Raw genomic sequence first — 22,396 nt, 5'->3', positions numbered from 1 at the left:
TATGAACGCATTCTATGCTCTTTTTAAGAGCTGAATGAGCAGATGACCTGCTGACCGCATGTCAGGGTCTCTCTCAGCTTGAATGCTTGAAGGGAAACGTCTAAGCGCATTAGAGGATGCTTTTCAGAGAGACAGCTTGCAGGGACCCCGGGTCATGTGACTACACAGAAAGTCTCAATCTGTGCAAAGAGCAGCTTTTATTTTCCTAACTGAACATTAAAAACAGAGACACTGCCGTCTGCGGACTGCCAGCATTCCCATCTGTCTTTGAGATTCCACAGGAGGTTTCTGCAGATTGTCGCCACTCCCACGATGCATCTGCGGCCATGACACCTCTGACTATTCTGTCTGCAGACTGTGGATCTGCTGGCGGTGGTTATGCTAATACCCTGTAGCTTCTAAATGCATCTATTCTGCAGAGATCCAGACATTTTATTCAGGTTTATGGAGAAAAGATGCTTGAAAAACAGCAAATGGAAAGCCGAGTTTGATGGTTTAGTGGTTCATAGATCTGTTAAAGTGAAGCTCATGACTCAGACAGTCACTAATGTCTGAGTCATGACATTAGTTATTATTATTAGATTAGCCAAAAATGTTTTTCTACTCAACAACAACTGGACAGTAAATCATGCAAAGTTCATCACTCATAACAATAAAAGCACTCAATCTTACCAAATGTTTTTGGTCTAGTTTCAATTACAAATATCTTATTACACTGGAAATAAGACAAATCTAACTTACAAGGAAGTTTTCAGTGATATGTAAAAGCTTGTTTTCAGTTAATATTTCCTTAATATTCCACTGGTGGATTATTTCATTCATAACAAGATATTTTTCCCATAAGTGAAAAAATCTGCCAGTAGAACTAGAACTTTTAAAATAAATTTTAAGGAAATATTGACTTTTAAAAGCTCATATCTCACTGAAATGTTTCTTGTAGGTTAGCTGTATCATATTTCAAGTGCAATAAGACATTTGTAGTAGAAACTAGACCAAAAATACTTGGTAAGATTTTGTGTTTTGGTAGCGAAGGAGCACTAATTGGCAGGGCCTCTGTTGACTTAAGTCGGTGACTTTAAAGGGAGGTGAACATTTGAACAATTACTAATTTCATGTGTCATAAATTTGTCATTATTTTGTGAACATACTGACAAATAAATGTCTTTGTAAAATACTTTTTTAGCAAAATTTTTTTGTCAAAAGCCAAATTTGTGGATCTTGACTGATTTGTAAAAGCAAAGAAAAGGTCAGAAAAAAACAATAAACTGGTTATTTAGAATAAAGCTCCATAGCATGAATAATCTTATTCTGCTCCGTATGTCTTATGTTTAAGATTGACAGATTGATTTTTTGAATAAAAATCGTATGTCTTAGACATAAGACTGAATCCAACTTTAGGGAATCTCTGTGTTTATTTAATCAGTCCTTCCAGGATTTTGCAATAAAAATAGCTAATTTTGTGGTGCTTTTTTAGAAATATTTGCAGTATTTTTTCCTCACCCTTGTCCCTAGTGGGCTTGGGAAAGGTGCTGGTGCCTAGAGGCGGGGTCACCAATTAACCTGACAGTCATGTTTTTGGACTGTGGAAGGAAGCTGGAGAGAACCCACACATGCACAGGGAGAACATGCAAACTCCGTGCAGAAAGACCCCGGGCCGGGAATCAAACCCAGGACCTTCTTTGCAAGGCAACAGTGCCTTGCAGCAAGTTGATTGTAAATATAATTGAAAATAGTTGATTGTAGATTTCCTTCTGTTGTCAAGTACATCCCTGCAAAGTGTGCAAAAATAATTTCCACTTTAACAGATGAAGTCAGGTAAAGTCAGGCTACAATCACCAAAATATACAATTTCAGAATGAAAAAAATCAGCCCCATGTTTTTGCCTCAAGTGAAGGAGAATCCAGATTTAAGATTTAACAAAAAGTCAAAATGCCAAACCAAGTTTGTAGGCATTTTTTGAGTAAAAATTGTCCAAAACAAACATCTGATTCCTTCAGAAAACATTTGGGAAAATCTGCAGAACTCTGACATCCAGCAGAAAGGCTCGTGAGAGCGTGTGAGCTGCAGTCGGACCGACTCGGCGTTCGGTAACTGGAACAATAGCAGGACGAATGCGGCGAGAAACACCTGCCTCAACACCTGCGTCTCCCAAACGCGTCCCCCGTGTCTCTGTCTGTCTCTGAAGGTCACTGCTGTTTATCTAAGAGTTACACAACCGCCCATTGTGAAGGGAACTGGGTCTGCTCGCTCGCTATTAGCGTTGCTATGGCAACAGAGACTGCAGCTCCATACATAGAGAACTCTGCAGCATGTGATCAATCATTTGCTGTCTGCTTTCTGACCCCTGACCTTCTCTAACATGTTTCTAAGACGACATCACCACCTTAAAAACCAACCAACGAGAAGACAGCTACAGATTTCAGGTGCTTCAGTAATCTGGTTAACAGTGGAGCTTGCTTTGTTTTCTAAAAACATAAATTACAAGTCACATAAAATATTATCAAAAAGTGACTTTTATTTCAATAGGGTTGAGTGATATGGATCTTAAGTGGTACTGTTATTATGATAAAAATTACGATAAGAACTATTAGCTGTATGGCACTCGTAGCCACACAAACAAAAACTGGTCTTAGAAATTATTCATATTTGTAATACACATCTTACAACATCTTCAAATTACATGAAGAAATGTGATTTTTTTATCATTAATTTACACAAACTAACCGCATTTCATTGTATTTTGAAATTCATTGATATTTACTGAAGTTATTATTGAGAAAATAGTAAAACTAACAATCCTGATGATAGACAGTTTTTTTAAACATCAATAATTGTAATTTATCATGTCGATAAACCAAAATTCTTCTGAGAAATTTATCACGATAAAAAATAAACGACACAATAAATACCTGTTTCTATGAGGCACAGCAGTGAAACTTTAAACTGCTGCTGCGCAAGTTACTCAACTGGTTGTTGCTAGGTAACCAAAGCTGGGGTGGGGGAGCTTGAAAATGCTTGTTACCCAGCAGGATGTTGCTAGGCAACCAAAGAGTGAGTGAGTTGGTTGATTCCACCAACCTAGCTTAGTTAACTAAAGCCTTTCCTCTGCCTACATCCCCCAGAATGCTTTGCGGTTCTGGATCAGAGTTCAGGGAACCTATTGAACATTCTATCAGACGTATTATCTCTTGATATTGATCACGATACACATTGTTATTGATTCATTGTTCAGCCCTGGCTTGAACCAATAAAAAAAAAAAAAGCAACAGCCAATTTTGCTGGACGATAAATTATTGTGATAAATGATAATATTGTTTTGAGATCATTTTCAAGTAATCTGCTGGTAATGGCATAATAAGGCAGGCCCTCTCAGAGATCAATACAATTTAATTTTGTAAAGAACACGCTACACTGGAACCGAAAGATACTCTAAAGATTAAATATAAAACATGACTAAAACGGAAATAAAAACACACATAACTGAAACCATAAAGAAAATGGAAAATATGGAGCTCATTTAATTTATCATGAGATCAGTTTATGAACTGATCACTGCAACAGGCTTACAAAGCACTCACCATGGTAACCACATATTCCCCAGGTACAACACGCCAGCCGAAGTGGTCCGGCTCCACATCCTGATGCAGCTGCTCCAGCAGGTCCAAGCTCCGCCGGGCGCCGAGTTCGTGTTGAAGCCGAGACTCGGGCCGGGCCGACCGGTGCTGGTTCTGGTTCTGGTGCTGGTGGTGGTGGCGATGGAGATGGAGGTGGGAACGAGACTCCGGCAGCTCATTCGCATCTCTCTGAGTGATCAGAGCGTGCCGACCCGGACGGTGAGTCGGGAACGGACCGCCAGCGAAATACTCTGAGAGAAAGATGATAGCAGACATTCAATCAATCAATCAATAAATCAATCAGTGTTTATTTATAGGGCAGCTTTAATCCACAGGAACAAAATATTATAACAGGAAGCAATGAAAAATTAAAAACATAAAAATACAGAGTTAAACAAGGCAAAAAATTGAAAAAAGAATAAAATGAAGATGAATGCAGATGGTCTGATGATGAAAATGAACATACAAATTCAAAGAAACTATTTTTTTTAAATCCTGATGAAAGTTGTAAAACTGGGATGAAAAAATTATAACAATTATAACTAAACAAAAACCATAAAATAAACAAAAACACAGAAAAACTATATGAAACACATGGTAGTAGAAGTTAAACAAATAAAACATAAGTTTAACAAAACTAAATATTACATTTAATTTAAACAGCAGGTAAAAAAGGCCAATAAACAAGCAGTAAAACTAAATAATTAATTATAGTAGAAAGCATTTTTAAAATAAAACGAAGAAAGCTTTTCAGTTAGAAAACTGTAATTACAAAATAAATCCTCAGTGTTTTGTTGTTTTTTTTTGTCCAACTTGAGCATTGTCAAAAAATAAAATTCAGAAAATTTGAGGAATCTTCTGAACCACAGCATCTTGTTATATTTATGAAAGCTAAATAACAGTAAATTAACTCTACCTGTTGATTTGTTGAATTATTTCTCATTCAATCCATAATTAAACTCGTTTTGGGTTAATAAATGCATTTAAAACGTAAAACCAGTAACGGTTTCATCTCTAATCCTGACTACGAAGACTAGAGGAAGAGGATGAAGCAGAAACAGCCTTTCAATGTTTATTTTTAAACCGCTGGCTACCAACAGCGTTCTGTGTCTTTTTGCTGTTAAACACGTCGACCTCGAACGCATCGCACTCGGCTCACAGAGAGGCTGAGACAGCAGAACGCAGCACATCTGCCTCTGCGCTCAGATCTGTGGGCAGCATGGAGGAAATCCCAACCAACCGCCAGGAAGACGAGCCCTGAATAATTCATTCAGGAGCTTTATTTACACTGAGTGAGAAAGAAAAGAAAAACTATAAGAACATTTATGATCGAGGAAGTTTTTCCGGCAGGTATTGATGCTCACGTCCAATCTTGACTGTATTGTCACAAGATGTGATTAGAAAACAAGAGTTTCCATTGCAGTTTTGCAAAATGAACCAATTTCAATACAGCTAAAAAAACACCTAATATTAGTGCAAAAACTTTTTATTGAAATTGGCCCCGTTTCCATTAAGCAATTTTATCTTTGTAATTCCAATTTGCGCAATTATATGGTCAATAGAAATGCAGCGAGAACTGCTGCTCCTAAAACTAGAACTGCTCAAATCCCTAACCCTAATCTGACACCACTCCATTTTTGCTAATATTTTGTGAAAAAGGAAGTAGAGCTCAGAGTCTTCTTCCAAGGTTCTACTTCCTGTTGTCTTCTTCTTCGTGGTAACTGTGCAATTACATATATTATATACGTGTGTGTGGTTTGTGTTGTGTTGGGCTTTTAAGCTTTAAATATTACAAATATTTGAATGTTGCAAACTTTCTCTAACTTTGAAGTGATTATATTTGTTACGGCTGCAGCTGTTCTACTCTACATCATTTATGAAGTGTAAACACAGTGACAGAAGGATCGGTTATAGTTTTAAAGTTGAAGACCAAAGCTTTCATTACCAACAGATTTGGCAGCCATCATCATATATGCAATTCATACAGCGAAAACTAGTTATTAAAACAATCAATATCTCAATATAATCGATGCCATGTTCTCATTTGCATCAAAATCAATAGAGTAGGGCTGAGTAATATTAGAAAATCTAGCGATGATATTGGTAAATATTGTGACATATACACAAACGGACCCACTCACATTTGTCCAAATTGTCACATTTCCTCTGACAGCAGATTTTTCTTTCCTAAAAATCAATTTTTGGATTATGTAAAAGCCTGACAAGCAGAAATGAATGGATAGCAACAAATTAAATAAAACTGAGGGAGCAGGAAATAAATAGCTTGGGTTCAAAATGTCAGCAATTACATTAAAGCCAAATAAATTCTATATCTTTCACCTTTTCTGGCTGAAAAAACAGCTGAAATCTGCATTTAACTCCTCAGAGATGCTGTGAACCTGACTCAGCGTTCTCCATCCCCTCCTCACTTTTTTCCTACCTAACGACAGCGTCCTGGTTGCTATGCAGGATGCTGAGGTGAGCTCTGATTGGACAGCAGCCATCATGCCTCTGTTCAGGCTGGAAGTGAATTACGAGACAAATAGAGTGAGGCATTTCCTTTTCCTTTGAGATTACATATTGGATTTCTCCTTTTGTTATTGTCACACAGCTGAAATAAATCATCTGCTTTCCGATATTAGTACAAATGCAGAGAACGAGCAGACTGGTTGAGTGTTTTGTGTAGAAAATGCTGGAAGCTCAGTCTGCTCCTCTCAAGTAATTAGCATCACAGCTGCTGCCTCACAGCTGAATCATCAATCACAAGAACCAGAATTTGACTCCCAGTTTCTCTGTCAGAACGACCTGCTGACCACGACAGACTAATCAAATGTTCTCCATCTAATCAGCTAAATCGCTCCAGAAGCAAACCCACTGTGATGAAGACAACAGAAATGAAATAAACAACCAGAACCAAGACTATACCACAGGATAAAACATGTCAGCTGTTTTCCTCCTGAAGCAGAGCGAACCTGAAGACCCCGATTAAAACTGGAGACACAGTGAGAGCCTACAGGAGGGAATTACAGCAGGAATTAGTCATCATCAGATGACCAAAACCAACAACGGAAAACGCCTGACAGGAAAAAAACAAAAAAACTTATCTCACAGATCAAGATGAGAATGAAGGACTGAGCATTTCAGACGGTTTTCAGTAACCTTGCTGGGTTTCTGCAGGTTTCACACCTCAAATATAAGACATTTTAACATCATTATGAATGAAATATACAAAAGAAAATTACATATTTTATATATTTATTAGAATAAAACACTACTGAGGAAGAACTAGTGCTCCTTGTGAGATTAGCTATTGATACTCTTACTAGGCCTGAATAATAAATTAATAATATATTTTGTGATCAATAACAATACAAAAATACATGAGTTGAATATTTAAAATAGTGAATATTCAATGGACTCCGATCCAGCATTCTGGGAGATGTAGGCAGAGGGAAGGGTTTAGCCAACTAAGATAGGTTAGGTTCATGGAACCAATTAACTCACTTGCTCTTCGGTTGCCTAGCAACAACCTGCTGGGTAATAAGCAGTTTCAAGTTCCCCCCAACCTTGGTTACCTAGCAACAACCAGTTGAGTAACTTGTGCAGCATCAGTTTCAGGCTTAGCCTCATAACTGCTTAAAAATAAAAAAAAAACCAAGATGGCGGAGTGAAAACTGGATGAAACAGGAAACGTTACTCCACTAGTTTGGTAGTATTTCAGATATTTAAGACAAAAAACTAATTATCAATTATCAATATCGACTGATATTATGTCACACCATCCAGACCTAATTATTACATTGATTGAAGACTTTAATTACTATTCCTTTTCATCTTTTTCATTACTTGACATCAACACAAACCTCATTAGATAAATCTGTGTTTTGTTTTGTTTATATAAATTTAGATATTTAGCTAAATATGTTGGCAACATTCTAAAAATTTTATCTAAAGAGGAGAAAATGCCTTCCTAGGCAGACCAAAATAATCAACATTTGTTACAAATTAAGGCATCTTAAAGTTGGAATTCTTGGGTCAAAAAGTTACTTTTTTGTATTTCCATTAGATTTTCAGGAAATGTTCCACCTTTTTAAGTGAATCAGTGTCAGTTAATTGACTAGCAATAAATCTAATCATTCAAAATGTCAAATTTATTGTAACTTAATATAGAGCTGCACATATTGAATCAAACTTTCATTATAATATCCTGGTGTACCACCATTAAAAACAGAAAAAAAGTTTAGTTCTGTCATAAAAAAGTTTTTGCAGAGTAAAGTTTACAGACGATATTTTACTTTTCATATAAGATTTGGCTAAAATAATATCAAACGAGATCATTTTTGTTAAATATACTACTACTACAACACATTTGGTTTTAAAAACAAATCTACAGATCTTCAGAAAAATCTAACCAAAGTTTGACATTACCACCCATCTGAAACATAAACAGAAGGTAAATTATATTCTGTGTTTCATTTTTACAAAAATAATAAAATCTTTTTGAGGGTACTGTACATAAACAGTTGAATCCAGCAAAAATTATCTGACTAGTTCAAGTATACAATTGATTTCCTGTCCACAAATTAAAGAATTAGTTCTTGTATTCCACATGGTTCTCAGCTTTTATTAATACTATTTTTTCCATTAAGAAACAGACAACATCCAGCTCTCTGAAACCTTTAAAAACTCATGGATTCAAACAAAAATAAAACTTTACCAGAGATTACAAAACAACTAAATTCATTGGAGTTTTTGCATCAGTTTAAGATAATCTTTTTACCCATTAATTTTCCAAAGATTGAGTCAATTTTGACTCAAATAAACAACAACTTGGGCACCACCACTGATCTTTTATGTCTGTAAGAATCAGGTTTGCATATTATTTTGTTTTTCTTTTTTATTCACCTTTAAAATATTCAGAAGCCTTTTATTACAAACGGACTACAACTATTCCCAGATGTAATGGGAATGGGAATGCACAATGTTTTTCTAGATTTGAATTAATGCATCCTTTGAGATTAATGTTCTCATCGCTCATGTAAATAAAAGCTGCTTTCAGTGTAAATTATGGTTTTTATGAGGACTCAGTATAAAGGTCCTTTGACCTATATTCAGATTTAAGGCGTTCACACAGGAACTGCATCACTGAACAGCCCCTGAAGACGCAGTGGAGATGCTGGCATCTTCTGCAGCTGACTCAAATATCTCTCCAAGCTAAAAATACTACATTTCATTCTCCTTTTTTAAAGCTACACTTTAACTGACACATCTGGTATGAATTAACACAACAAAAACAGTTAGATTTTGAATATTATGGATTATAGTAGGGAAACAATTTATTTACAAATATTACAATTATTTAGAATATTTTTATATTGCTTTTACACACAGCAAATACAGTCTATTTGCGATATATAAATAAATGCCCATCATAAAACACATTTTAAATAAACTGCATAGATATATGATTGATTTAGTGTCAGATCTACATATAGCAGTGGCATTTTTGGTTATTTTTAAGAAGATTGCGGAAATGACACATTTATTTAGCAAAATGTTGGGTTGATTCTGTGTTGTTGTTTTTTTGACGTCTGAGGCAGCATGCAGCCAGCAGACGCTTACCTGGGATCAGCAGCTGTGTCCAAATTAAACACAGCGAGAAAAACATGGTGAAGAAACCTCCTTCTCCTCTTCGTCTGCTGCGGTTCATGCTGCCTTTCTGTGGGTCAGATTCAAACAAATTGCCTCTCTGAAGCTCCTCTTAGCGCTGTCAAGGAACATCAAGGACAGCAGAAGAGGCTTGCTTACGCTGAAAGCAGCCGTCGCAGCACCGCCGCCGGGGCTCCTACCGCTCGTTCCCCGTCCTGCAGTGTCCTGCAGCGGCCTGAGCTATGGGGGAACAGCCGGTCTGAGGTAGTGGTGGAGGCGGTGGAGGCTCCGAACTGAGACGGGTTATTTCCATCCGTGTCTGGGAGATAATGAGGAAAGATGACGCTCAGGTGGAGGCTGGCGATGGGAGAGGGGAGACAGAAGGAAGGGGAGGAGAAATCTTCAATAACAGCATAATTTTCTGGTGTTGGAAATATTTTAATCATTAAAGGAAATCGATAAATACTTCTTTTTGACTACAGTAACGGTTATCCACTAGCCCTTTATAAGCCCGATAAAATATATTGCGTTTACATGCACTCACTTACAGGCAAGACATTTTTCACCAAGAAATTTTAAAAAATACAAAATTAATTTAAATGTAAATTTCGAACTCAACTTACCTTTACAGCTTTGCTAGCTTAAGTGCTAAAATGAGCTCGCGCCTCCTTCGTTCTACCACTGGACCAGTCTTTAATAACATACTTGTTTGTTAAAAAGCGTTATATTTCATAAACATGCATTATCAATTGACAAAACTTTTTTGTTTTATCTATAAACTAAGATATAATTATAAGAATAGATATTGTTTTTTTCCTGCTGTCGTCGAAATTAGAAAAACAAAATGGCTGCCGGTGGTGTAACACAAAAAAAATACCCTAAGATTTGGCGACCAGAATAACATTAAAGGGTAGAAATCGGCATTTTCAAAGTTATACAAGTTATTAATTGGGGGGAAATATGAATGTTGGTAAGGGCTAGAACCAACTTTGCATGCTTAAATATTCCAAAGATTTCTTTGTTTGCTACAGCTAAAGATTTTACTATGGAAAGTCAAGGTTGATGGCGGAAGAACTGCAAACCAGACACCTAAAATAATTTTTAATATCTTGAAAAACTTTTAATATTTATCAATCTACAGAAAACCAGCAGTTAAGTTCGTTTCTCTTCAGGGAACTTAAAATGTATTAGAAGTATGTCTATTTTTGACAATTAGTAATAATTGTTTTAGTGAAGGATTAATTAAGTTTATGTTGTCCGAGCGAGTTGCAGTTATAAGTAGTGCAGATAAGGAGAAGTCAGTTCTCACAGTCTGTCTGGCGAATATTTTTGCACTTCTGTTTTTGGGTGTAAACAACATGTACAAACTCCGCAGGTCAAGATGCTCTGAGTTCCAGTCTTTGCTCTCATCTTATACAAGGTAAACGAGTGAGTTTACCTTGTACCTTATACAAGGTAACAGTGCTTGGATAACTGTATTTTTCGTAGGTTTCTCTGGCTTAATCATATAAAACACTTTAAACACAGATTTAACAATATAGTTTATATGAAAACCCATTTCAGCAAGAACAAAATTGTTTAATGTAGCTCATGATTATGACATACCATAACAATGTTTTTCTTTAAAATACCTGAGCTTTTACATACAATATTTAAATATTTTTCAGTAATGTTTGGTTCAGAAAAGGCCTCTTAGCGCTCTTTTGAGTCTTCTGTCCACTAGATGGCGCTTTAAATAAATAAATCACTGGTTTTCAGCTGTTTTAATATTTTTCTTAAAAATGTTAGCGTTATAAAACCATTTTTGCCAAACTTTAATAGCACTCATTATCTTATAGTTTAGATGTACTGCAACAACAGTATCTTATACTGTTGTTGCAGTTGTTACCTAATAGCAACAACTGATACTTTGGTTAAAGAAACAGACCCAGATTTATTTATTAATCCCAAAACAGGCTGCTTCTTCCTCTGGATGTTGGAGAACATTTGAAACCAGAATTTGCTATTTCCCTGTTCCCGATTTGAAAAACCAACGAGAACAACCCCAACGTCTAGTTTGGATGTCACATACGGAAAAGTCTGACCCGTGTACACACAGAGATCATGGGATTTTGGTCAAACAGCTGTGGAAACTTCCTGCATGAACATGCATATCATTAAAAAGACTTGAGATCAGGCATTTGAATTATTTAAATTTGTACAAAAATATTCAAATATTTGTGTGATTTTGTGTCCTTTATCATTTTTTATCTGCTCACACACTCACTGCTGCATGCTCTATTAACCGTAACCACTGATAACACACACGACTCATAAATTTTAAGATTAATCTAATAATTTTTCTACGAAAAATTTGAATTTCTGAACCTCAAAGGTTAAAAAAAATGCTGGATAAAACTCTGAAGCTTTGAGATTAATCTCAGAAATTTTCTAGAAAAAACAGTGACAGTTCTTAACATGAAAAGTTGAACATTTTCTTGAGTAAAAGTAAATTTCATAGAAAAAAAATATGAAAATTTTGAGCTCTAAATGTTGAAAATTTGCAAGGAAAAAAAGTCAGTAATTTCGAGATTTAAAAAGTTTTCTAGAGAAAAAATTTACATTTCTGATCTCCAAAAGGAAAATTTTTTTGCCGAAATAAACTCTGAAATTTTTAGATTAATCTTAGAAATTTTCTAGAAAAACAATGCAATTCTTAACTTGAAAAGTTGAGAATTTGCTAGATAACGCTCAGAAATGTTCAGATTTCCAAGAAAAGAAATTTATGAGTTTTAAAAGTTTAAAACTTTCAAAGATGTCTGAGATTAAGCTAAAAATATCTTGAGTTTTTTTTTACTTTTAGAACTCAGGAAGGTTCTTGTTTTTTCTAGAAAATTTCTGAGATTAATCTCAAAATTGGATTTTTTTTCTTGCAAATTTTTGACTCCATGTTTTTTGAAAACTTTTTGTTTTTACAACCATTTATGCTTCAGAGCTGCAAATTGCTTTAGTGTAGTCCGACGATTTTTTAAATCAGTAAACACCACAAACATTGCTTTATTTTATAGTTTTATTTCCCTTTAAGCCCAAACAGAAATCTGTCTACAGTAAAAAGGTTAACAAGCAGAAACAAACTCCTGTTTGTAAACATTCATTGTCAATTTTTAAGCTTTGTTATTAAAAATAAAATTTAAACAGCTCCTTTAGAAGGCATTAAGTGTGCAAGGAAGTTGCTTTTGGTTAAACAAACACAAAGCTGCATATCTAGAGGTTTAATATATAAAAACTAAATTAGGTTAGAACTCTGATGATGAAAATGTCTTATGGCTTTCTCCTAACTTTTAGTACTTAATAGTAAACCAAACTTGTTAAAATATTTTTTGCATGATGATTTAGAAACAGATGAAAGTAAATATCTTATTTTTCTTAAAACTCTCCCAGATAATTAAAACCAAACATTAAAAAAACGTAAAATATGGTTTAAAAATAAAACGTTCAAAGCTGGTGCAGAGTAATCTCTGGAGAGTTTCTCCCTTGTTGGAGGAATAAAAGGCACTTTGGAAGCAGTCAGAGAAACGGCAGAAGAAGAAGAAAAACATCCTGAAGCACAACAGAAATGTGGCAGTGCTCCTTTAGTAGGGAGGGGGGAGTTCGTTTTGCAGCTCGTGGTACTTTGGTGGTCCTGGAATGAAGATGGTGGGAACGTTGAGGACGACGGGGGTTCTGTTGGAATGACGCAGCTGGTGGATCATGATGGAGGACAGAATCATGCCCAGAACCTGAACCATGAGGAGGAAGACGAAGTATGAAATGTTTTTATTATGGTCATTTACATGGAAATATTGCATGATTTTATCATAGGGCAACATTTGTGAGTTTATTTACTCAAAATTAACTCTTAAAAGTGACCTGTTATGCTTAATTAAACAAGTTAGGATATGTCTATGGCCTATACAAATCATGTTGATAACATTTTTTGCACAAAATTATTCTTAATTAATGAGATTTTAGTTTGTTCAGTCCTGCCTACGTTTAGCTGTTTTAGGGCCTCTGTCACTTTAAATCCAAAGAAGCTGCTGCCCCCCCCACCCTGTGACTCAACATCCTGGAACTCTACTTAGGTTGCTAGGTGACGGCACAACCAATGTGAATTCTTATCTGGAGAATTTTGAAAGGACTCATTTTCAGACTCCAAAAATGTCCGTTTATTACCAAAGAAACGTCTTGGTGGAGTTTTTAAAGCATCTTGACTGTTTTTCAAAGCAGTAGAGACAAAATGGAAGTACAAAAACATGCAAAATGCTAATTTTGTATAATAAAATTGCATCATTTGTGTGTGATTTCATCAGGGGGGCAATATTTCTGACCTTAAATGTACATCTGAGAGTTTATTTACTCCAAATTAACTCTTGTTTAATCCATTTAGGTTCCTTCTGGTGAACCTGGCGCCAACACTGAACAGTCTGTTAGAAAAACAATCCTGAGGGACCTGGTAGGATCTGTTAGGACCTGTTCTGTCCTGATGCGTCATAGATCTCGAAGATTTCCTTTAAAGTGAAACATTTCAAAAACCTTGAGCATGGGAGTAACTGCAGGCAGGAGGCAGACTTTATCAGCCGGGACGGTTAGTTCACATTTCTGGTCTCCATGAGAGGAATTTAACCTTCAGATGAGATTCTAATGGGTTATTTATTTACATTAATAAGTTGACTCAAAAGAAGACTGGAACATATCTCTAAATAGTTTAGTTTAAACAATATCTGCTACTTAAAATTCTATGTTTAATGTTTATTTTCTCAAGTCTAAGAGCTATTTGTGATTGCTTAACTTATTTGTAAGGGATCATGTTGTAAAGATGTAGATTGTGAGATTTAAAATGACTTTTAGGGTGATTTCACACCTGATGGTCTGGTAGTCAAAAAGTGCAACATTTGTTACATTTTTAGCTTTTTGAAAAACCTGTTCCCCTCCTCACCTGTGGGGGAGCTGCGGCAAGAATCACTACAGGAAGCAACTTGAAAACCTCTAAAGAAGACATTGAGTGCAAGTTTCTTCTTCATGTAATCTAATCCAAACAAAAATGGAGTGGCATCAGATTTCAGCGGTTGGAAGATTTCTCTTTTGTTCTTGGCTAAACACGAGTCATTTCTCTTGCTAGCGATAAATTAGTGCATTCGTTTTGGTCGTATTTACCCAGAATGCCCCGACCTGCAGTCCGCTTCCTGCTTTTGGAGCGGTCTCCAGTCTGCTTGGCGTTCACATATTCATTTGAATCGTGCCAGATTTCACTTCAACCAAACTTTCTTGATCTGCACCAGAGCAGAGTCAAGTCAAGTGTGCAAAACGCCTGGTTGGACCAATCCCCGCCTTCAAGGCGCAGCTCCTCCCCCACTCAACTCCTTCAGACTAGCCAGCACCAATTAGCAAACAACTGGGAGAACTGCTGAGCTCATTATAGGAGCTACTTCTCAGAGCAATGATGGTAAAAATGCTAAAGTGTTAATAGAGGAGCCATGTTGTGATGACTTCCTGAAGGCGGAGTTTCAGAAGGAACTTGAGCTTCTTAAAGAGACAGAGCCCCAATTTCAAAGTGTTAAATTAGGATGTTAGCTTTCATAAGTCAAATTTTATATATGTAGAATTTCTAAAACAACTGAAGGTTAACAGTTATTTGATTGTTCTGGAAAACACATAATACTCCCACTTTATGATTTTTAAAGGATTTTTTAACACCCAAACAAACCAAACTTTGTAGGCTAACGAGCTAGTGTTGGATTAAACCAGACCAAACAGGGTTGGTGTGAATGCTCCCTAAAAGGATGTTTTGTGTATTTTTTGTTAATAAAGAGACAAAGGGTGAACTCACAGCCAGAGCAGCCAGAGTGAAGATGACCCCCAGTGAGATGTCAGCCACCAGCAGGACGTAATACATCACGATGGGGACACATGGCTGCCGGTGGAAAGGAGAAGCAGTTTCTTTATCTGACCCGTTTCACCTTTAGGTTGGTCAATCAGCTCCAGTTTACTCACCTTACTGTAGATGGACCTGCTTTGCCTCAGAAACTGGAAGAGACGTAAACATCAAGTCATGAGTGGCTCCAGGTCGAATAGAAATGTGAATCAGATCAAATGTGAGCGCAGACACTCACAGGATAGCGGTTCATGCCAGGGACCAGCTTGCATGTAAATGGTTCCTCATCCTCGATGGAGGGGCAATCGCAGGAGGACGGGATGTCTTCGTTCCAGTCTGTGTAGCTGAACAGGCCGCAGCAGTGCAACTGAAACCACAGAAGAAGAAGGAGTGTCAAAACAAACCATCATTCCTCTGCTGCCGTGCAGGACATGTGAGGTGTTTCCCACTGGAGCTGCTCCACATTAACTGGAAAAACATTGGAATGATGCAGATTATTGCTGAAACAATTAATCGGATTTGTCACAATTAATCAATAATTGAAATAATCAACTAATCTAGTAATTGATTAATCATTAACTTAAAAAAAGGCCATTTGATGAAAAAACCCAACACTCAAAGCAGTAATTAGGCCTAAACTGTGCAAAGATAAAAATATATTTTGCATTTAAGATGAAAACACCTTTGATTGTAAAAAAACAAACAAAAAAAACTCTCCACCTTGTTCTAATTCACTAAAGGGTTGACATATTGCATTTTGAGCAATAAAATATTTATTTGCTTATTCAAAAAGGGAATTTAATATTTTTTTTATTTGCATCTTTTAATACATTCCTGATATTGTAAAAAAGAAAAAGAGCCTTAACTGGTTAAATGAATGTGTCAATTCTTTATCTGATTAATGGTCAGAATAATCGATTACTAAAATAATCCAGATTATAACCAACACAGATTTTTCTGCCACCAGCATCTTTTTTTTGTTTTGTTTTTTTGTAACTTTTGGACAGTTTTGATGTGTAACCGTGGCAACAAAGTGTTTGTAAAACTGAGGGCAGCAGATTAGCATCTACAAAAGCTAAAATAACATCAGAGGATTTGAAATGGAGGCTTCCTGGATGCACAGCAGCACCAAACTAAATACGGCTTCCATTTTCTTTATCAGTTTTTGCAAACTTTTCTTCTAAACTTGCCTTTGCACGCTCGTCTGATTAAAATCAGATTGCCATTGGCCGAGCTGCTTGAACCAATAATAATCAGTTACTCAATGCATATCAGCAGGAGCTGAGTGTAGCTTTTGTTAGTTTCACGTCAACCTTTTACCACAGGAGGATAAAAAACATTCCTGCAGGAAGTATGTCATAGTACTTTGAGTGAACGCCTGACTGTAAAACCTTCTGGTTGTGGTTAAAAGTATAGATGTCGGCCATGTTTGATGGTTGATGTTCACATCTCTGAAGATTGTGCTGTTTTAAAGTAGAGAAAAAATTTAATTATTTATAATTTAAAGAGTCGTGCTGGCCTCAGTCCAAACAAATAAAACTTTTTTAGAGACACAAATGCTACATGTTTTCACAAAAGACTGCTTATCGATTTTGATGAATATCCAAAGAAAATTTGTTCTCATGTTTAAAGAACCATCATTTTGTTTCTATTTTTACGTTTTAAAATAAATGAAGATACATTTTTTTACAATAAAGTGGATGGATACATGTTGATATTATGTGGAAAATACTACTAAAGATTTTTTATCATAAACTTAAGGTCTGTACGCTGTCAGTTCTCCTAATCAAAAAAAATATTCTGAAAATATGAAAAGTTTCCTTCCTAATGACAAAAATAAATAAAACATTTTTATCTTTCTTTTGTGGAATTCTTGGTTCCACAAAGTTGGATCTTTATGAACCAACTAAAAAATTACTTTTTGCTAAGATTGGCATGAAATGATTTAAATACAAATGAATTAAGCTTGAGAAAACACTTTTTTTTTCTTCTTAGGTAGAGAGTAAGACAGATCAAACTTTTGGTTCTGGTTTCTTTTCAGTCGAAGTGAATGTGGGTGTGACCAAACTCTGAATCACCCTTCAGCAAAACAGAAAGCAGAAAGGTAGAACGAAGTTTTATAACGACCGAAAGGTAAACAACAGGAGCCATTTTGTCTCCTGTTCTGTTAATCACGTAAACCCTGAACGGTTGGCTTGAGGAACAGGTGGGGACTCAGACTGAAGTAGGTCATTTGGATGAGGTTTCTAGAATACTTTAAAAACATGTGAAGTCTTTGATGTTAGATGTGCAGTGTGGTTTTCTGGTGGGTTTCAGAGTTATTCAGAAATGAGAAAAGAGGAGAATGGAAACATTTAAACAACACACAAAAAAGCTTGAAAGTGTCAGACGTCTCTGAAGCTTGTTTTTGCACCATTTCCATCCTCACCCTTCCATTAAAATATCTTAAACATCTCTAGTTCTTCTATGTGAAAGAGGAATGAGCCTCACATGAGTCTGCAGGCTGTCGACCAAGTGCTTCTCTCGGATCGTCGCCGTGTCGAGAGGCAGAAGGGTCCTGAACTTTTCCACCAGGAATCCCTCCACCTGCAAACCAGCAGAGATTCATTCAGAGGCAGAAACAACACAATGCAGCTCAATCAGACACAAATTTATAATAGAAAAGTCTTTACAATCACATGGCAACCGTGGCAACACTTTGTTGCCGCGGTTACATTGTGTCACATTGTTCTAATTAAAATAGGTCTGAAAGCAACAATTTATGCACATTTAAACTTAAATAAAACCAAATTTGAGTTTTTAGTGTGAATAAGCAGTGGTGGGGATCACGAACTAAAAAGTTAGCGATGCTAATGCTAAAGCACCACAACTACACAATATCATCAGAAGCTAAAAAAGAAGCTAATTTAGCTAAAAGTTTTAAGTTAACAAAAAATGGTAAATAAAAAAAAATTTGTTCTAACTTTCTCTATTTTATGACAGAAATCTTTACAAATGTGATTTTTTTTATCCTTTTCTAATTAAGTTACGTCTGGAAACAACTACTTCGCCACAATTAAACCTGGATAAAAACAAATTTGAGTTTTTAATAAGCATTGCCGAAATAAAAAGTTAGCTATGCTAACACTAGAGCGCAAATCATAAATATTATTTCCACCAACGTGACGATCTAGTTAGGAGCTCCGGCTGGAGGAGAAGAGATTTTACCTCAGGACGAATAATGGCTGCTGGGATTCCTGATCGGATCATCACCAAAGACCCAATGACCATGCAGACCAGGAACTGCAGAAGGAAAACAAACAATTCAAACCAGAATTACACAACAACACCTAACCTGAGAACCAAATGAATACATCCTGGTCCTTTTTAAGTTATTAAGCTAACTTACACAGATTGAGCAAATAATTTCAGTAAAAAAGTGTCACACAAACACATGACCGCCGTTTCAAAATAAAGATCTCTGCATGATGCAATATCTCAGATGAGATCACTGGAAACTCCAAACTTGCAACGTTCCATTTCATCTGAAAATGCACTCACCACAATCAGAGAGATCTTGTGCTCCTTGTAAGCGCCGTAGGCTCCCAGCAGGCCGAGCAGCATGGTGACGGCCCCCATGATGTACAGGCAGACGAGCCCAGTGGTCCGATTCTCCATCTGCAGTCATATGTTTAGATTTGTAGCTCAAATTGAGTTTTTCCAGCTAAGTAAACAAAGTGTGAGCGCTTACGTCACCATCTTCACCGCTGGTGAGGACTTGGGAGACCACAGCGAGGCAGAGGATGATTGCTCCGACAAGCTAGAAGAAACATTTAGTTAATTTTAGACAAAGATTCATTTTAAAACTCTTTAAACCACAGATTCAGTTTTGGTGTGAAAGCTACATAAAATCAGCTTATTAAATGTCCTAAAGCTGAAATTTCATAAACAGAATAAAGATTTTACAGAACAAAGGTAATCTAAGTATTGAAGCTAGGATGGAAAATAGCTTTAGAAATAACCAGTTTTAAATACTTTTAGATGATAATCATCATTTTTCAGACCACAAACTGTTGCTTTAATGATCCAGAGTCAGTGTGGGATATTTTCCTCCAGATTTATCAATCATATTGATAACTGGAGATGATCCAAGACGCTGTAGATGCCAAAAATAAACGTACCTTCTCAGAGACTTGGATTTAAAAATAATAACATATTTAAATTTGTGGTGTGAAAAAAATGAAACATAGAAATTGATGATTTTCTTTTATGATTTTCTCTGGATCAAACTTATTCCCTCATTAAACCATATTCCCCACCTCAACATCTTTCTTAAGCTCACAAACTCTGACATAAATACAAATAAACATGCTAAATATCACTATAAAGGTGTTTTTTTTATTTTGAGCTGATTTGTGTTAGCTTAGAAACTAAAATGCTTTGAAATATCCAACTGGCAACTCTACAGCTTACCTTACAAAGCATGCAACTATTTCACTGAACAAGAAAAGCAGGTTTAAATGCAAAACTGAAGTGTGCGGCAGACGCCTGAATATGTCCTGCCCTGAGCAAACATTGGCGTCAGCAGGAAACCCGAGCGCAGATAAAACCAGCAGATTTTATAAACAAGCCTAAAAAAAAAGGAACTTCTGTATGTTTAAAAAACAAAACAGGAACAGGAACCATCTTAGCTCAAGTCTAAACAGTTATAAAACTTCTATTGTTTTAATATATGAAATATTTTATCTCATGAGGAAGTGGAATTAAAACACACGCAATGCTGGGTTGTTTTATCTAATAAATGGGAAAGTTTAAAAATTAAAGTTAAAGTTAAGTTTATTTCACGCTTTTTTTTAAAAGAATTGACTAGAATTTAGCCGCTTTAGTACAAAACAAAAAGAAACAAAATACAGTTGAAATATTTTACAGTGAAGAAGTGATCGGCAGGTTTTATGAAAACAAAAAAGGGCAAATGCATTCAAATTGTTTATGGCAGTGAATGATTCATTTTCTTACTGAAAAATAATACTGCAATACAGAAATGGGTGATTGTACAGTCATGGGAAGTTTCATTTATGAAAAGTTTAATCTACTCAAAACATTTTTAAAGTCTAGTTTAACATCTTTTGTTCTGTTTGAGCAGCTTGTGCTTTTTATCATTATTTTGGTTGTTTTATAATCTTTAGTATTAAGAAAATTTAGAAGCCATATTAACAGTTAAAATTTTGTTTTTAATGCTGGGTCTGAGTCAGAGTGGACAAAAATGACAAAAATTCAACTTTAATTTTTTTAAAAGCGTTAAATTACAAACTGTAAAACGAATCTGTACTCAGTGTTTAATAATCAGATTACCATTTACATTTTGAACCAGAACCGATTTAAGGTCCTAATTTATATACGAAACTGAAACTTCAGTTATCACCACATGAATAAATTAAAGGTGAGGACTTTATTTACTTTTTAAATAAATTATTAGCATCAAATACACTTTGTTTAGTCACAAACTCTAAATATGACAGTTTTTAAATGGTTAAGCTGGTTATTGGCATTTGTTAAATTAGAATAAATGGCGCTAACCCACTAAAGCTTTAACTACGCACTTTAAATTCTGAAAGGTTCTGGATCTTCTTAAAACATCCCAACTTACCGCGAAGAGCAAGTTGAACCCGATGAAGGTCCATTTGAGGCAGCTGTTTATCTGGGCCATGGCTGCGGCTAAAAACGGCACCGAAAATGAACTTTCTTCAACTGAGAACTTGGAGTTCTGGAGAACCTCGAGCAAGCAGCAGCGATGAAAAACCCAGGAGCAACAAGTCCGAATTTAGTTTATATAAGGAGGGGGCGGGGCTTCCGTTCACCTATCCGGAGCTTAGCATCGTCACTTCCGGGAGCTGCTGAAGCTACAGAGGTTCTCCGGGAAAAGGAGTGGAAAATTCCCGACAGGATGAGCTCCGAGTGTCGGGAACTAACAAAATGAGGCCAACGGCAGTTTAGAAGGAGCAACGTTTTCTTTCTTGCGTCATTTTCAGTCCTAGAAAGCAATAAAAAGACATTAAAGTGTTGCTTGGTCTGTTTTAAAATAGGAATTTTTATTCACGAAAATTAAACGTAAGTACTTAAAAAGTTAATTATTTTAATTAGGGGGATTGTTTAATGTCAAAGGTGGGCAGAGTACCCTAAAATTTTAATCAAGTAAGAGTAGAACTACTTCAACATATGAAAGCAAAAAGTAACTGTGCAAGAAATTACTCAAGTAAAAGTAAAAAAATATATATAAATACTGACTAACTGATCAAATTATCTAATATTTAAAAATGTAATAATCCGACGGACCAAAAAATAAAGTTAATTGGAAATTTTGGTACTTTAAGTGACAATAATTCATACAAGTAACAGAAAATTTAAAAAAATCAGGTAAAAGAAAAATAATTCTGAATCAGTTTCTTTAAATAAAAAACTTATGAAATTTTATAATGCATTTTAAATAAAGAGTGAAGCGTAGTGAAATACTCCTAAACGTAATTTTTTTTAAAAAAGTTACGTAAACGTAACTAGATACTCCCTAACGCTGTTTAATTGGAATAATTTAGTTTAATGGTCTTTAGCTGATACAGATAAACACTTTCTGCACTTCTTAAGATTTCCACTGACAAATTTATTTTTCTTTTAATAGAAAATGTTGCTTACAAGTATTTTTTCTTTAGCCATGTTTTTATGCCTAGCAAAACATACATTGACCTTTTTTTGTACTCAAAAACAGCCATGGGCATTTATGAGCTTTGACTAAACACAGTGATGTTTTTAAAACAAGTTTTAGATTTTGTTGTTGGAAATAATCTGAAAATAATTTTTAGAGCAACAAAATAAAACCGAATGAACCGAACGATATCTTACTAGAGTTAAAAATGTCTAAAATAAGTTAAGTAAAAACACAGCCTGAAACAAACTGGTGCTATTCAGCACCGTTTGAGTAAACAGTTCAACTTTTCCCAGGTTTCATTAAACATCTTCCAGCTCCATTTTGTAGCTTGTTGTAACGCAGGATGAGTCAAGTGCAAATGTTCTGGGATGACTGATTGAAAGGATCCCGTCTCTGCAGCTCAAGCAGAGAATAATTACAATGTAATTAACTAATTTTCTTTATTTAGCAAGGTACACTCTCTACTCCTCCATTTATACAAGATAGCACAAGTTAGTGTTTTCTTTATGAGAATATTACTTTCTCGTAAAGAGAACATGTACTCCAATAATCCGGAACAAACTT

At 35.6% G+C, this 22,396-nt stretch overlaps 2 protein-coding genes across 3 annotated transcripts in view; both read right to left on the bottom strand.

Annotated features, from left to right (window-relative positions):
- The window catches only part of ptprr (protein tyrosine phosphatase receptor type R), a 34,328-nt gene extending 24,655 nt beyond the window's left edge, over nt 1-9,673 (bottom strand). The window contains exons 1-3 of one of the 2 annotated variants that reach the window (XM_032589821.1): nt 9,423-9,673; nt 9,237-9,333; nt 3,579-3,865 (exon numbers count right to left, since the gene is read on the bottom strand). In XM_032589821.1, the coding sequence (XP_032445712.1) occupies nt 3,579-3,865; nt 9,237-9,324 (375 nt within the window). In that variant the 5' untranslated portion in view covers nt 9,325-9,333; nt 9,423-9,673. Of the gene's footprint in view, nt 1-3,578; nt 3,866-9,236 lie in introns of both variants that reach the window. The other variant, XM_032589820.1, reaches the window with a different exon arrangement.
- A 2,625-nt stretch (nt 9,674-12,298) lies between these two features.
- On the bottom strand, nt 12,299-20,954 carry LOC116736920 (tetraspanin-8-like). Its single transcript, XM_032589809.1, has 9 exons — nt 20,780-20,954; nt 18,884-18,952; nt 18,694-18,810; nt 18,361-18,435; nt 17,644-17,739; nt 15,392-15,520; nt 15,273-15,305; nt 15,109-15,192; nt 12,299-13,021 (listed from the first exon to the last, which is right to left on the bottom strand). Exons 1-9 carry the CDS (start codon nt 20,837-20,839, stop codon nt 12,875-12,877), a joined length of 810 nt encoding a protein of 269 aa, XP_032445700.1. The 5' UTR covers nt 20,840-20,954; the 3' UTR covers nt 12,299-12,874.
- Nucleotides 20,955-22,396: the final 1,442 nt, after the last annotated feature.

Source organism: Xiphophorus hellerii, chromosome 17 (genome assembly GCF_003331165.1).
Source record: "Xiphophorus hellerii strain 12219 chromosome 17, Xiphophorus_hellerii-4.1, whole genome shotgun sequence".
Taxonomy (NCBI): domain Eukaryota; kingdom Metazoa; phylum Chordata; class Actinopteri; order Cyprinodontiformes; family Poeciliidae; genus Xiphophorus; species Xiphophorus hellerii.
Note: the sequence above shows the minus strand (reverse complement) of the source record. Positions and strands in the feature narration are given on the sequence as shown.

Bases quoted from the DNA above. Each gene is read 5' to 3' on its own strand.
- LOC116736920 (XM_032589809.1), bottom strand. From the start codon at position 20,839: ATGGCCCAGATAAACAGCTGCCTCAAATGGACCTTCATCGGGTTCAAC. The intron at 18,953-20,779 runs GTAAGTTGGGAT...TGTTTCTTCTAG, and splicing joins GGTTCAACTTGCTCTTCGCG to CTTGTCGGAGCAATCATCCT. The intron at 18,436-18,693 runs GTGAGTGCATTT...TTCCTTCTGCAG, and splicing joins ACAAGATCTCTCTGATTGTG to TTCCTGGTCTGCATGGTCAT.